The sequence below is a fragment of the Lithobates pipiens genome, unplaced genomic scaffold (assembly GCF_037356315.1).
Source record: "Lithobates pipiens isolate NorthernLeopardFrog02 unplaced genomic scaffold, aLitPip1_a1.2 Scaffold_16, whole genome shotgun sequence".
NCBI classification, from domain to species: Eukaryota; Metazoa; Chordata; class Amphibia; order Anura; family Ranidae; genus Lithobates; species Lithobates pipiens.
The window spans coordinates 394421035-394437917 of NW_027507748.1; the positions used below are offsets into that span (position 1 = coordinate 394421035).

General features: G+C 41.6%; 1 protein-coding gene across 1 annotated transcript in view; it reads left to right on the top strand.

The window, feature by feature from the left end:
- LOC143983065 (uncharacterized) overlaps positions 1-16883 on the top strand; it is a 695051-nt gene that overhangs the window by 228172 nt on the left and 449996 nt on the right. Inside the window, exons 50-53 of the mRNA XM_077482312.1 lie at positions 2515-2614; positions 10134-10182; positions 11887-11951; positions 15844-16006. Of these exons, the coding sequence (XP_077338438.1) occupies positions 2515-2614; positions 10134-10182; positions 11887-11951; positions 15844-16006 (377 nt within the window). The remainder of the gene's footprint in view (positions 1-2514; positions 2615-10133; positions 10183-11886; positions 11952-15843; positions 16007-16883) is intronic.

The following is a 16883-nucleotide window of genomic DNA, read 5'->3' on the forward strand; positions in this document are numbered from 1 at the left end:
GGAAGTACTATTTATTAAAAATGAGGAAAAGAGGGAAAGGTACTGGTTATGGGTGGTCCACTGATCTGTTTGACAGGGAGTAAGCGAAAGAAAATCATTACAACACTGAGTATTACAACACCGAAGCAAACTTGTAGAAACAAAAATAGCTCTAATCTAACATCTGAATGACAAAATTGACAGTACAATCGGTTAGCAATGTGTACATTTAAAACAGGCCATTTCCCATTTCCCTAAAATTCACATGAACATGCATATGTTCACACTGATGTGAAATCATCATCATTTTTTTTTCTACATTTTTGTGTCCACGTCCTTGTTCCCCTGAAAGCACTAGTGACATAGCCCCGGCTGCACAGATTCCCCCTGGGAAGGAAATGTCACTGGTACCTACACAATGATGCAAGATCTCACAGTATTCTCATACAGCACATGCATGAAATGAGCATCCTTTAGTGCATGTTCCACATGGCATGCTTAAAAAAAATCAATATGTGTATTGTTGTATGGCTCATGCACGAGACGAGGTGCATGATGTCCTGCACTCCATCTCCTGCATGTGCAGGAGGGCATACATTTTTAAAATGGCAACATGGGAACAGGGACACCAGCTGCATGGAGACATTCTGCTCCAATTCACTCTAAAAGGTTTTCTGTCGGGTTGAGGTCAGTACTCTGTGCAGGCCAGTCAAGTTCCTCCACCCCAAACTCGCTCATCCATGTCTTTATGAACCTTGTTTGTTCATTGGTGCATAGTCATGTTGAAACAGGAACAAAGCAAGGTACATAAAGACATGGATGAGCAAGTTTGGGGTGGAGGAACTTGACTGGCCTGACCTCAACCCGATAGAACACCTTTGGGATGAATTAGAGTGGAGACTGCGAGCCAGGACTTCTCGTTCACATCAGTGCCTGACCTCACAAATGCGCTTCTGGAAGAATGTCAGAAATTCCCAAAGACACACTCCTAAACCTTGTCGACAGCCTTCTCAGTTGAGTTGAAGCTGTTATAGCTGCAGTGGGTGCGCCAACTCAATATTGAACCCTTTGGACTAAGACTGGGATGCCAATAAAATTAATGTGCGTGTAAAGGCAGGCATTCCAATACTTTTGGTATTATAGTGTAAATACTGTATATCTCATAAAGGAACAAGCTGTCTTTATAAAACAGCAGTGTTATTAAGGCTATTAGCAAAGCTAATATAGAGGGGAATACACAGACAGAATGTTTCATTTTCAAAGCTAATGAACAAGCTGAAGATAAAAGATGATTGGTTACTTTGCACAGTTACCCCAGATTCTGTTTTTTCCAGATTTAGACCCCTTTCACACCACACCGCCCATAGCGCGGGCGGTAAAACGCCGCTATTTTTAGTGGTGTTTTACCGCCGGATTTGCGGCGGATTTGTGGCACATTTCGGCCACTAGCGGGGCGCTTTTACCCCCCGCTAGTGGGCGAGAAAGGGTTAAAACCGCCGGCAATACGCCGCAATATCGGCGTTTTGCCGGCGGTATTACAGCGCTGCCCCATGTAAACACACCGCTCCTTCACCGCTCCAAAGAAGCTGCTGGCAGGACTTTTCCCTGACGTCCTGCCAGCGCACCGCTGTAGTGTGAAAGCCCTCGGGCTTTCACACTACAAACAATGGTGCAGCTTTTTTAGGGCGGATTGCAGGCACTATTTTTAACGCTATAGCGCCTGCAAAACACCCTGGTGTGAAAGGGGTCTTAGTGAATTCCCCATAATTTAATATTTTCTAAACTCTTTACATTTGACTTTGTCAGCCTAATATTGTTACTGATAACTGTTATACGATCATAATTTTCAGGCCAAAACAGTTTTCTTCTTCTTTTCATATCATACTTTCAGTTTGTATCTCTTAGCCCTTGTACACACGGTCAGAGATTCCGACAACCAAATCCGTCGGATTTTGTCAGACGGATCTTGTCTGAAACTGTTGCATACACACGGTCGGACAAAGTTGTCGGAAAATCCGATCGTTCAGAACGTGATGACGTAATTTCGTTACGATGGGACTACGTTCAGGCTAGTAGCCAATAGCTTTGATGTAGGAATTTGATCTGAGCATGCGTGGCACTTTGTCCGATCGGAATTCTCTACACATGATCGGAGTATGTCCGATCGGAGCATTTTGTCGGAAAATATTTCCGGTAAGTTGGAAAATTTGGTCCGACGGATATTCAGATGGAAACAGTCTGATGCAGACCACACACAGTCGGGGCTAACACTTATCATGGGGTCTCCCTGAAAGTACTCATGCAGTGAAAAGAAATTGTGTTCTGTGTGGACAACAACTGGTTTGGTGTTAATATGCTGGTAAATTATTAGAATGCTCTCATTCACAGTGCTGGATCACAATGGGCCTCAGGTAAGTATTGGGGGACTTTGGTGAGGAGCTGGATACAGAAGTTTTTCTTTCCCTTCATGCATAAAGGGAAAGGAACTGCAGCCTTTATAACTACTTTAATCTATTATGACCTTTTATTTTTTAGATGGGTTGATGGCTTGTTACCCCAATTGTTGAGAACGTACTGCCAGCCAAGTTCAATTAGTGACCAAAATCAAGAAAATATTCTGCACTTGGATGGAGAGGTGAGACAATTCAAACCACTATAAATCATATAATATAAGATGTGTTACATGTTTATGGATGTGCTTAAAGATTGTAATAAAGTTATTAGGTACATTAAAGTAAACTAGTCATTAAAAATCACAATTCATATTTATCAGTAGGCCAACAGTCAGCATTACCAATAATGATTAATATTATGCACTGCACTACTGGCCCCTGCGCTCTGTGTATTTTGCAGTCCTGGCCCTTGAGAAAAGTAGGCTCAGGTTGGCCCAAGTTGTGTATCTGATCATTTGGCCACAATTCTCCACCTATCATTTCTCTGAACATTGTGCCCAAGGCATCTTTTCTTTATATCTGTATGGCATTCCAAAAGATTGCAACCAACTGTTTCAGAGGGTGTTTACAAATGGGGGCATGATATTGTGGCTGTGTCTACAAATGAGAGTGTGTTGTTTGGGTTTGAATTAAGTGGGTGTGTTCAGTAGGATGTCTCCATATTTAATTTTGAACTTTGTAACCTGACATTATACCTACTGCAGTAATTTGCATTCAGAAATAATGTAAAGAAGCTATAAAAATAAAGAACAAATCAAGTGAGCTCAGGTACTGAGTAATTTTCGCTGTCTTGTCAAGTGCTTTGGGTCTTTGAGCTGCCTACATACATCTTTTACACTGCCATGAGATCAAATAATCAGTAGATCCAAAGATAATAGTGACTGATGTAATATGCAAATGTTTACTTTTCTGATGAAGGGCAGTCTTATCACTGCTCCTTATTAGCCATTAAGGACACCTTTGACAATAAAGGACCAATCTGTGTCAGGATAGAGACTAATGTCATCAACAGCTGGACAGTGAGGTACAGGAACATAAGGCACAGTCAGAATACAAGCCAAGGTCAGGGTATAGCCGGGAAGCGAGGTAGTGAATCAGAAAATAGAATACAGAGTCCAAAACACAGGCTGAGATCACAACAGGTAGAGAGGAATACAAAGGCAGGTCAAAGGCAAGCCAGTTTGTACATGGTAAAGCAAACATATCATGTCAAGTCACGGGCAAATCAGGGATTAGCTGAAGAACACTATGTCCATGTAACGAAAAAATAAATAAATATTGCTTTAAATATTGTGCCTGGGGGGTGTCCTTAGTATGCCTGTAAAGTAGTGCACCTTTCCCGTGTGCAGAACAATACCGCAGCAAATTTAAATTTCTAAAGGAAAAAAGTAATTTAAAACTACTAGTGGCTGTAATGTATTGTTGGGTCCCAGCAATATACATAAAAATCATTGAAAATAATGGCATGGGTCCCTTCCCCAGTCCATTACCAGGCCCTTTGGGTCTGGTATGAATATTAAGGGGAACCCTGCACCAAAATTAAAAACAAAAATTGAATGGGGGTCCCCCAAATTACATACCAGGCCCTTCAGGTCTGGTATGTATATTAAGGGGAACCCTGTGCCAAAATGTTTTAAAAAATGGCGTAGGGCCCCCAAATCCATACCAGGCCCTTTATGTCTGGTATGGATTTTAAGGGGAACCCAGAGCCAAAATAAAAAAATGGCTTATTGGAATCTGGAAGACCCCCAGATCCTGCCCCCGGATGTGAATGGGCATCAGGTACATTGTATATTGTACCCCTATACATTTACCAAAAAAAATGTCAAAATGGTAAACATGACAGTAGACAATTTGAGACAAGTCCGTTATTAAAAAATAAATATGTTCTGCGATGTCACAGAGCCCAACGTGCCGAGAAAAAAAATGAAAAAAACTCTGCCTCCATGGGAGGCTTCTGCTGACTGCAGGTTTTCTGCTTTGACAGCTGTTTAATAGCTGAGGGCAGGGCCACCCGGTGACGTAAACAGGTGACCCCACCCTTTCTGATGTCATGTGACATCATGTAACATCAGAGGGGGCGGAGTCACCCGTTTACATCATGCCCATTCATGTAGGGGGGGGGGTGGGATCTGGGAGTCCCCTTGTTAAAAGGGGCTTCTAGATTCCGATAAGCCCTCCGACCCCCACAACCACTGGGCAAGGGTTGTGGGGATGAAGCCCTTGTCCCCATCAACATGGGGACAAGGTGTTTTGGGGAACCCCAAAACACACTCCCCATTTTGAGGACATGTGGCCTGGTACGGTTAAGGAGGGGAAGGGGTGCTCTCTCGTCCCCCCTTTTCCTGTGGCCTGCCAGGTTTTTGTGCTCAGATAAGGGTCTGGTATGGATTTTGGGGGGCCCCTATGTAATTTTAAAAATAATTTGGAGCAGGGTTCCCCTTAATATCCCTACCAGACCTGAAGGACCTGGTATGGTTTTTGGGCGACCACCACACAATTTTAAATTTTTTTTTGATGTTGGGTGGCCTGGTAATGGACTGGGGAGGTGAAGCCATGCTGTTTTTCTCAATGATTTTTATGTATATTGCAGGGACCCGGCAATTCATTAAAGCTGCTATCAGTTTCAAATGACTTTTTTCCTTTAGAAATTTCATTTTGCAACGGTGCTGTTCTAAACATGGGAAAGATGCACTACTTTATGGGCATACTAAGGACACCCCCCAGGCACGATATTTAAAGGAATATTTCACTGTTATTGTTTCACTTTGAGCATTGTTAAAATCACTGCTCCTGAAAAAATGCAGTTTTAAAAAAAAAAAATTTGCATTGATACATGTCCCCTGGGGTAAGGCCCAGGTCCCCAAACGCTTTTTATGGCAATAACTTACATATAAGCCTTTAAAATTAACACTTTTGATTTTTCATGTTCATGTCCCATAGACTAACGGCATTCTGCCGCTTTTGAATTTGCTGCGAACGTTGCATATTTTTCGCTATTTGGCGAACAGGTGAACACCTGATGTTCGAGTCAAACTTGCATTCGACTCGAACATCGGGCTCATCCCTAATAATAGGTAGAGACAACTGTCTCTATAACTGATGGCTTACTGTTCTGATACTCTCCCTGATACATGAATCTTTTAGCGCACTAAGTATATATATATATATATATATATATATATATATATATATATATATATATATATATATATATATATATATATGCGATGTGGCTGCGAAGGACACACTTGAAATTTTGAGAACCATGTCAGATGAGTGGCCTGACATTCCTAACCCTAAAGGAAACTATACTGAGGGATATGAGAAGCTATTATTGTTGAAATTTGAGTTTAAATGCTGCCTGTAATCTGAATATTTTGAGACTCTGACATAGAACAAGCATGCAGACAAGGAACGTCAGAGTGAATTCACAATAGTATGGCAGCCAGGATACTAGTAGTTTCCAATGAAGAAGTCAACATTAGCAGTAGGGATGAGCTGGGTGTTCGAGTCAAACGCATGTTCGGCGAATTATGGCCCAGGGGGTTTAGTACACGCCCCACACTATGGAAGGCCACCTGCGCGACAGCCTTGCGTAGTTTGTTGCGGCTAATAGAGACAGATAGACGCAGAGACAGTGTCTTAATTTCCTTTGAACCTATTGAAATTACAGTCGGTGTATTGTGCCACCTGCACAGTGTACACCTGAAGCTACCCCAATTGCTCGTGTTCTTCAGTTTCTATACCACAAGCAGGCAGCTGTAGTAATTACAGTCAGTGTATCGTGCCATTTGCACAATGTGCACTAAAACGACCCCAATTGCTGGTGTTCTCATCTCCCTGCAGGCCATTAGTATGCCTGGAAGGCCAGCAAGGAGAAGCAGACAGTCACAAGCCAATAAGAGAGGGCAAGCGGGCTCTTGAGTGTCTAGAGGCAACAGTGCTGGTCATGGACAGGGCACTTGAGACAGAACAGAGGCAGGAAAAGGAGGATGTCCTTGCCTCTCAAAGCCCCCTTTATCCAGACAGTGTTCTGCTGTCCCGCCGATCACACAGGAAGAGGACGAGGAGGAGGAGGAGGATTGTATCAGCATGGAGGTGGAGCCTGGCACTCAGCATCAGCAGCAGCAGTCTTGTAAGGATGATTTACAGTTCCAAGAAACCCGTGGACTTGTACTTGGCTGGGAGGAGGTGGGTGTGTTGTCCTTAGTGACCCAAGGAGAGGGATCATTACTGGCTGGCAACTCTCCTTGATCCTCCTCTCCTTGATCCACGGTACCAGGGTAAGTTTGGGGACCTTATCTTGCCAAGGCAGAGGGAGCAGAGGATGAGACATCTCCGGGAGGCCTTGCAGAAAAGTCTGTGCAACGCGTTCCCAGAGACTGGGAGGTTACAAGATCCTGGTCCTGGACAACTTATTGCTGAGGCTTCGGTCAGTCACAGAAGGAGCGGTGGAGAAGGTGGCCATCTGACCGATGTGTTCAGACAATTTTTTAGTCCGCAACCCCAAGGTATGATCGGTTCCAGAAACAATCGCCAGCGTTTGATTTACATGGTGCAGGAATACCTAGGGGCAAGATCAGACTTGGACACCTTTCCCACCGAAAATCCTCTGGGTTACTGGTCTTGAGGATGGATCACTGGCCAGAGCTTGCACAGTATGCAATTGAGCTACTGGCCTGTCCTGCATCCAGCGTTCTTTTGCTCAGTGCTGCTGGAGGCTTTGTAACCGATCACAGGGTGCGCCTGTCCACTGACTCGGTTGATCGACTGATCTTCATAAAGATGAATCCCTCTTGGATCACCACCAGCTACCAAGCACCTGATGTAACTGAATATTTTTTTTTTAAATGTCACATCCCTTCAAGACTGCCTATGCTGATGCTGATTGACTATCCTGTTATGTTGACTGACTATCCTCTTCCTCCTCAATGATCCCGCTGATAGCTTGGAAGAACATTTTTGGTTCTGGTTGCCACCACCAGTGGCTAAGGTCCAACAGGGGCGTGTAATTACAATTTTTGATGCAATGCTTTGCAGCAGGGCTCATTCCTGCACTCCAATTAGAGTATCTGGGAGAGGTTGCAGTGTCGTGGCACCAGTGCCTAAGGCCCAGTTTTTCTGCCCCTATTTAACCCCTGTGGGCAGCACAGTTGTGTAGTGGTTAGCACTCTCACCTAGTAGTAAGAAGGGTCGCTGGTTCGAATCCCAACCACGACACTACCTGCCTGGAGTTTGCATGTTCTCCCTGTGCCTGCATGAGTTTCCTCCAGGTACTCCGGTTTCCTCCCACACTCCATAGACATGCAGGTAGGTTAATTGGCTTCTGTCCAAAATTGGCCCTAGTATATAAATGGGGACCTTGGATTGTGGGCTCCTTGAGGGTAGGGACCGATGTGAGTGTGCAATGTACAGTGATGGGGACAATTGTGGACACTCAGGTGTAACTGGATGGACTGGTGTCTTTATTCAACCTTACTATGTAACTATGTAACAGTGGCATGTAATTAAAATTTTTAATGCAATGCTTTGCAGCAGGGCTCATTCCTGCTCTCCAACTAGAGTTTCAGTGAGGTATTGCAGTGTTGTGGCACCAGTGCCTAAGGCCCAATTTTTCAGCCCCTTCAACACCTTAGGGCCACATTTCTGCAGAACATATAGGGCAGGCCCCTACTTTCAAACATCCAACTTACAAACGTGTTCTACTTTCAAACGGAAGCAGACAACAAGAAGTGAGATGAAGTCTACCCCTAGGAAGGTAAATTCTCTCTTGTAAGCCCTTATACACACGGTCGGAGATTCTGACGTAATGTGTCCGATCGGACCGTATTGTCGGATAATCTGACTGTGTGTGGTCTCCATCGAACTGTTTTCGGATATTCCGACGGACCAAGTTTTCCAACTTGTCTATAAAATTTTCCGACAACATGCTCCGATCGGACATACTCCGATCATGTGTAGCCTACGCCAACAGACAAAGTGCCACGCATGCTCAGAACAAATTCCTAGACCAAAGCTATTGGCTACTAGCCTGAACGTAGTCCCATCGTAGCGAAATAATGTCATCACGTTATGTACAATCGGATTTTCCGACAACTTTGCCCGACTGTGTGTATGCAACAGTTTCGGACAAAATCCGTCGGACAAAATCCAACGGATTTGGTTGTCAGAATGTCCGACCGTGTGTACAAGGGCTAAGAGTTGATATGGGAAAAACGTGTCTCCTCTCCACTGATGCTTTATCCCAATCCTTGTTTCACTAAAAACACCAAATTTTCAAAAAACATTTGTCATTGGTACAGAAAGTGAGGTGAAATCTTCTGAAGAGGTACGCAGACGGAAAAAAAAAATGTTACAGGGGTGATAACCCTTCCCTATGTTTTCCAAAAAGCTTAAAAACTGATTTTTTGACTGGAGCCACACTTTTAAAATGTACCAGTTCAAAATTACAAACAGATTCTACTTAACAACAAACCTACACAGTCCCTGTCTTGTTTGCACCGCCTGTATACTGCTGTTCTGAGTATATAGGGCCTGGGGGCCCCACGCCTTTGCATTTTTTAATTTTGGTACGAGGTTCCCCTTAATATCCATACAAAACCCAAAGGGGCTGGTAATGGGCAGGGGGGGCTACCCATGCCATTTTTCTCAATGATTTTCGTCCATATTGCCGGAACCAGACATTACATTAAAACCGCAAGCAGTTTTAAATTACTTTTTTTCCATTAGAAATGTCATTTGCAGGGACTGTTCTAAACACAGGCCACTTTTTTTTTGCATTGATATATATCCCCTGGGGCAGAAGCTGGGTCCCCAAACCCTTTTTAGGACAACAACTTGCATATTAGCCTTTAAAATTAGCACTTTTGATTTTGAACGTTCGAGTCCCATAGACTTTAATGGGGTTCTAAAGTTTGCGTTTTCATTTATGATCAGCCAATAACCATAAGCTCTCTGCCCTCATTTGCTGTACATGTTTATGCAAAAGTGTAGAGTTATGCTGTTTTTTTTTTTAAAGAAAACTAGAGAGAATATCTGATCACATTAACTATAGCAGGTTGCTGATAAAATAAACTGTCAGGAATATCCGTCCTTCAGTAATATAGCTCTCCATTACCACTGCCCTTTCAATGTGGTTACACTTATATTGGCTTTCTTATAGTTGCTATTTGCTTATTCATAGATGTTCCCCACTTCATATAACATTACCTCGCCTGCTCTGGACAATGCCATATTGGATGGGGGCTGGGAGACCTACGCATTCTCTACTAACTGGAAGTGGAAACACTTGGCAGGGGGCTCCAGGCAGTATTAGAAGAACACATGACAGCAAAAAAGATGCATATTATATAACTAGTAGCACAGTTCTTAACTTGATGTTGTAAGTTTAACACAAATTTGGAAAAGTGCTATTTGTGTGCCCCACTCAATCGCATTTGCCCTTATTTTACAATAATGGGGTTTGCTGCCCCCTTGTCACACATGCTAGTGTGAAAAAAAGGTGAGCGAGGGATTTGATAAGGAAACTGAAGCAGCTTAGCAAGGGTTGAATATGTATTGATAGAAGGGCTTTGTCACATTGTTGTCTGACATCTTAATATGCTATAACCTTCTGTCTACATTTATCATTTTAAACCAGATGATAACACACTGATTTTCAAATAGCCATGTTTTACTAAATGTGTTTTATCAATCTAGGTTAGTGGCTATGAAATGGAACTGATGCAGAATTTGTACCATGGAGCAGGTGAGCAATCAGCAAGACTGCAAACATTTGTAAAATTGTAATAATTTTCCTCAGATTAAATTTGGTTGTATTATGAATACTTTTTTTTGGGGTGTGTACTTTCAACTAAAGATTACTTAGCATTTAAATAATATTGGGGGTTATTTACGAAAGCCAAATCCATTTTGCACTGCAAGTGCACTTGGAAGTGCAGTCGCTCTAAATCTAAGGGGTAAATCTGAAATGAGGGGAAGCTCTGCTGATTTTATTATCTAATCATGTGCAAGCTGAAAATGCTGTTTTTATTATCCTTGTATTTCCCCCTCGGATCTACAGCGACTTTACTTCCAAGTGCACTTTCAGTGCAAAGTGGAGTTTCCTTTAGTAAATAACCCCCATAGTCTTCACTCAAATGCATTCCACAGTCATTAGCATTCTAAAGGTTAAGAAATTGATTAGCCTAAGCTCATTTAAACTGAAATGTTTACTGCATATATTGTTAATTACAGTGACATTTCATCAGCGATAGTTAGGCCTACCAATGATAGGTCCTTAGGTTTGGATTACACTAAGGCCCCTTTCATATGGTATGTTCAGGTCTGCCTGTTAGTTTTTCAGGCGGACCTGGCGTGTTGGATGTCAGCGGTGACATGTCCGCTGACATCAGAGCCGCTCCTATCTGAAAAAGTGTGACGGAGGAAAAAGCTATTTTTCCATCCGTCATCGGATCGGGTGACGACGGACACTGCGGTTCATCGTCACCCGATCTCCCATAGGGGAGAGCGGCACTGTGACAGGTCCGTCCCTGCACAATGTGCAGAGACGGACCTGTCATCTTCCTGCTCAGCGGAGATCGCTCCAGCGATCCCCACTGAGCAAGCGGATATCCACGGGGCGGATCAGCACTGATCCGCCCCGTGTGAAAGGACCCTAACACTGTACGGATAAATGGGACTGATCTTGGCTAAGAGGTTTGGAGAGTCCTAGTACTAACAGAGGTCAAAACATTAAGAGCTGGGCTGTAGGTCAGATTCCAGGGATCAATATTTCCTGCTATTGGAGGATATCACTCTGTGAGGCTCAGGGACTGGAACTGGCTTTTCTTTCCTAGTGGTGCTGATTGTGCGGATGTAGAACTACAGGCAATTCCCCATGTGTGACTCAAACATTTGTTCAAATTTCTCAGTTTAGAGATGCCCTTCATCAGAAAATTCTAGATGGGCATCTGCAAATGAATTCATACACAATATTTTTTATCCTTAAAAGGGTTATTTTGCTTTTCACAAAAGTTTGTTTGGCTAAAAAATGCAACACTTATCACAGTTAGAAAACAGGGAAAACAAAAGAATGAAAGATGGATAACTGGAATATACATTACAGAATAATAAAGCTGTCATCCCCAAAGTATTCAAATTATATATCAACATTTGGAATCCTATATCCAAATTAGTTACAAACAGTCTAGGGTAACAAAGCTGCTGCCCCATGTGATGTAGAGTAAGTAAGCCCAGTAATTGTTGCCCGTGCATAGGAAGAGTGTTACTGGCAGCTCACCATTTGAAAAAAGTCTGAAAAAAGAAAACAAATGAAGCCACCATATTTTTTAGAACTTTGTTCTTGGGTTTACATACCAGGTAATTCCAGTTTCATTATATTAAAAACCGTGTATATGTTTTGAACTTAGTGCCAATATGAAATCTAAAAACATTTTAATTTTTTGTGCAGAATTTTTTACATTGGAAAATAACGAATCTATACGCCTCTCTGAGTCTCTTCTAATTTTTTGGGAGGTAAGTGACAGCAAGTTATTTTCATTAGAATATTTTTTGAAAATTCACATTGTTAAGCCAAATGCTAATATTGTGTAATGAATTAATTTACTACAACTTTCCAAAAATGGAAGACTCTAAAACATCTCATCTAAGAAGTGAACACAAGGAAATCGTTCATTTTGACAGCCTTTTCAAATCAATCTTCCTTGATTTACACGTTACAAATTGAAGCTATGATCACAAGACATCATTCCATGTTCCCTCCTCTTGTTAATTGAACCAGCTTGAGCAGATGCAGGTGTTCCTGCTGTTAAATAACAAAAATGAGCCGAATGTGATAATTTGCAAGTCGTTGTCTTTAAATAATTAGTTCACAATCAAACTGTTGATGATTTTCTCACCTCGGTTCCAAACCATTGCATGAAGAGGGTTTTGCCATAAAAATTAATTCAAGTACTGCAAGTTTGCATAAAAATCTAACAGTTTTGGCAAACCGCTTTTATTCAACTTTGATTTCAAATGCTATATTTATTTTTTTATTTACATATGTTACTTTAGTTGTTAAGGGTATTTCTGAAACAGACCAAGTCCCTGCTTTCTTTTTGAAGTATACTAACCATCTCTAGCACTTGAACAACACATACAACCAGGATTATTTGCTTATTTACTTATATATGACACCCATGATCTATGTAGACAGCTTTACACCGGATGCCTGCATATTTAGATGTGCTTCTTTTAATTATCAACCATGTGAGTTGCTAAATGTTGTACCTTCATTTAATGTAGCCATACGTCCCTACTTTGGGGATGGATATCGTCATTATGGCAGCAGCGTGTTTGGCGGGCGGTCCGGTACAAGATAATAGTGATCTCTGTGGCGGATTCACCGCAAGATCACTTTTATCTATGACGGTAGGGTGCCCCCCCTCCTGCCGCGATCCGGTGCCCTGCGCCGCTTACCGGAGCCATCAGCAGCGGCAGAGGCAATCACGTCTGTCCCCTGGGCTGACATGGGGACGAGAGGGGGGAAGATGGTCCCCACCAGTCTCCATGACACTTTAGAGTGGAAGCGACGTCATATCGTCACTTCAGCCCATAGCTCTTAAAGGGGTATTTTATTATTTACATTTTTTTTATGACAAATTTTTATTTTTTATTTTTTTAGTGCATTTTAGTGTAAATATGAGATCTGAAGTCTTTTTGACCCCAGATCTCATATTTGAGTTCCTGTCATGCTTTTTTTCTATTACAAGGTATGTTTACATTCCTTTTAATAGAATTAATAGGAATAAAAGTGATAGATTTTTTTTAAAAAGAGTTTAAAAATAAAAAGTAAAAGGTAAAATAAATAAGAAAAAAACAATTTTTACACCCCGTCCCGCTGAGCTGCAGTAGCGCCCACATATGAAAACGGTGTTCAAACCACACATGAGGTATCGCCGTAATCGGTAGAGAGAGAGCAATAATTCTAGCCCTAGACCTCCCCTGTAGAGCAACCAGTAGATAGCTATAGTGGTGTTTCTTGTCAATTTTACATTGTATTTTTTTAAATGTAACTGCCTACTCCCAAACTCTCATTTGAAGTAAAACACATAGCCAAGTATTATTCTCCACATTTTTTTTATTGTGCATTAAAAAAAGAAAACAAATACAATTAGACATGCTATCTGCCAATAGAATTTAACCAAAAAGTGCATTCTATGCATCCAAAAATACATAAAATATAACAAATCAAATCATTATTATTCAACCAAAAAATAAAATAAAGAGAGATAATTCCAAAAATCATCTGGATTATTCTCCTGGAGCTCCCGTAGCAAAGGCATATGACATAATTGGTCACAATTAATAAAGAAAACAATTTTTGCTCCAAGAAATCCTCCTCCCTCTGTTCCTGGACTGGACTTAGGTGAAAGCAATAACTCCAAGGCAAATAGTAAATAACATGTTATCTCCTCCAATTTTGCAACATGTCTGGTTGACGAATGGCCATTAAGAAACAAACTGAAAAGCATGAAACGAAAAGCGTTAAATGAAAAGTGCGAAATGAAAAGCATGAATTAACACTCATCAAACTTCTGCTAACACAAAATTAGCAGAAGGAGCCCAAAGGGTGGTGCTAAAGAGCTGAAAAAAACACATAGTACGTCACTACAGTCGCGGTTGTTGGCTGACAATTCCTTGCCGTTTGTATGCAAGACAAAATCCAGGCACACGCCTTCAGACAAAAGTCTGAGATTTTGTCTGCAGAAAATCCGATCCTGTGTATGAGGCTTTACACAGTATTTCTGAGCTTCCAGTGGCAGGTGGTGGGGATGTGATGTTACACACTGCATAGCACAGAGCAGAGAACTGAGTGTAATCTGAGACCTGCATGGAGGGAATGGACACAACCCACCCCACCTAGTCCCGTAGAAAAACATGCAAAGCTAAAGCTGTCAGTTACAGGTTGTGTGCTGTAGTTCCCTCCCCCATCACCTGCGACCGCTTGGAGTTTGGATAACCTGTCAGCAATGACACAAACAGATAGCAGAGGAAGGAGACAGCAGACATGATTGACCATAAGTACTTTGAATTGAGGCAAGTATACCCTATGGAAATATATGCTTTGTTCATTTTTAATTTCAGAGATTTACAACCACTTTATTTATTGAGCAGGCCCTTCAACTTACCCACTTCATAAGGTGCAAAGTACTCTGCCCCTGAAATTCTCTCTGTGAATGGTCACCACAGAGATCACATGCTATGGTTTACTTAGTTGATCCCACCCCTCCCTTTTACAGCAGAGGAAAGAGCTAAATAGTCATTTCTAAATGAAGAAGGAATGAATGAATGGATCAGCAGCAGCTGCAGTATCCATTCATTCACTTTCACTGACTGAGATTTTTTTTTAACCGCCCCCTTCTTTCTCCAACACATGTGTTCTGAATGTTCTTTCTGTATGTGAACTGTATATTCTGTAACTGTAATCTGCACATCAACGCCTTCATCTCTATCCGGCCACTGTATGAGACCTGTATATTAACCCCTTCACCTCCTCTTTCCTCTGTGTATAACATGTACTATAATGTATCTAGTGCACCATTCTCAAGCCATGTTTTAACCCCCTTACTACTAGTTTCAGACTTATTCACCTTTTTTATAAAAATAAGAAAAACTCAGTGGTTATTAAACGCCACCAATTTGTATACCAACCAAGCTATATTTGTCTCAAAAATGGTATCAAATTAATTTGGGTAGAATGTTGTGTGAACAAGTAATAATCGATCAAAGTATCATAGCACAGAAAACTGAAAAATAACCTGATAATGAAGGCGTATTACAGGCTAGTGTACATGTGGTTAAAATATGATAAATATGCACTAAATAACACATACAATAAAAGTGTTAGTGTCAAATAAATATTATCAATGAAATGTACTTATGTACAAGTGTTTAGTAACAAAAATGCATGTGCCACAATTTATGTTTTGTTTCTTTTGACAAGATCACTTTACTAAAACGAACGCAAATATAAAAACTGTTATGTTGCACATGATTTTGTGGTATATGTACTCATGGCTATAGTTACAGTATTTTTTCCAGTAAATTAGATGGTGGATTTTATATAGACTGCAGCTTAATCAAAATAATACAATAAAGGCTGCTATTTTGTTTTTATGTTTACATGTTTCCTAAAAAAAATGGTTACATGTATTTAAAAGTAATGACTATACATCAGAGGGTGCTTAGAAATTTTACTTTATTTTGCCATGTTACCATTTCATGAACTCAGCCTATCTGCATTGGTATTTGAACAGAGGGTGGCACTGTGGTCACACACATGAAATAAGCTACAGCCAATATCAGGCACTATTTATTTCATTATTTATAGAATACACTCCATGTCTCTTTGTTTCCTCTGTAGCTGGATACATTAGCCAACGTGAGCCCTTCGATCTTGTGTTGTATGGGTATTCTGGCCATGACAAATGATGATATAGATTGCAAACTACCTCTCCAAATGTGGGTGACAACTCAAGAGGAAGAACATCAGCCACTATTACATCAACTCACCAAGACATTCCTAGGTAATTTAACTGAGTCTCTATGTCACCCTCCATCTTTATTGTTATACTGACTTACAGAATAAGACATTTTAAAATACTTTTACCAATTAAAGTGATATTAAAGCCTATTGTGTTGATTAAAATAAAAAAGAGGTCATACTTACCTGCTCTGTGCAATGGCATTGCACAGAGCGGCCCGTTACCACCTCTTCTGGAGTCCCCCACCAGCACTGTATGCTCCTTCCTCCTGCAGGTGCCCTTATAACAAGCCATATGCTATGGGGGCACCTGTGCGGGTGTGCTGTCGAGCCAGGCTGTGTACATCCATAGACACACAGAATTGCTTGGCCACACCCCCTATTTCCTCCTCACAGGATTTGAATGACAGCAGCAGACAAGAACCTGGGAGTAAATGGAGTAGAGCTGCAGCCATACAACTGGGACAGAGCTGGATCACTGACGGGACTCAGGTACGTTTTCAGGTGTGGGGGGGGGGGGGGTTAGGGGGAACAGTTAGTGGGTAGTTTTGTACCTTAACCTCCCTGGCGGTATTCCCGAGTCTGGCTCAGGGTGGAGATCTTATACCAAAAGCGGTAACCCCGAGCCAGACTCGGGATCGCATCGCTGAATCCAGGGAGAGTTTACTTACCTTGTCCCCTGGATCCAGCGATGTCCCCCCGCTGTACGAGCGAGCCATCCTCCACTCAATCTATCACGGAGCCGATCTCTGTTCCCTGCGAGCGTTGCGCCAAATTCAAAAAGTGAAACACACAGTATACATACAGTATAATGTAATCTTACAGATTACATTACTGTATGTAATTGTTTCACATCCCCTTTGTCCCTAATTGTCTGCCCAGTGTCCTGCATGCAGTTTTATATTATAAAAACTGTTCTT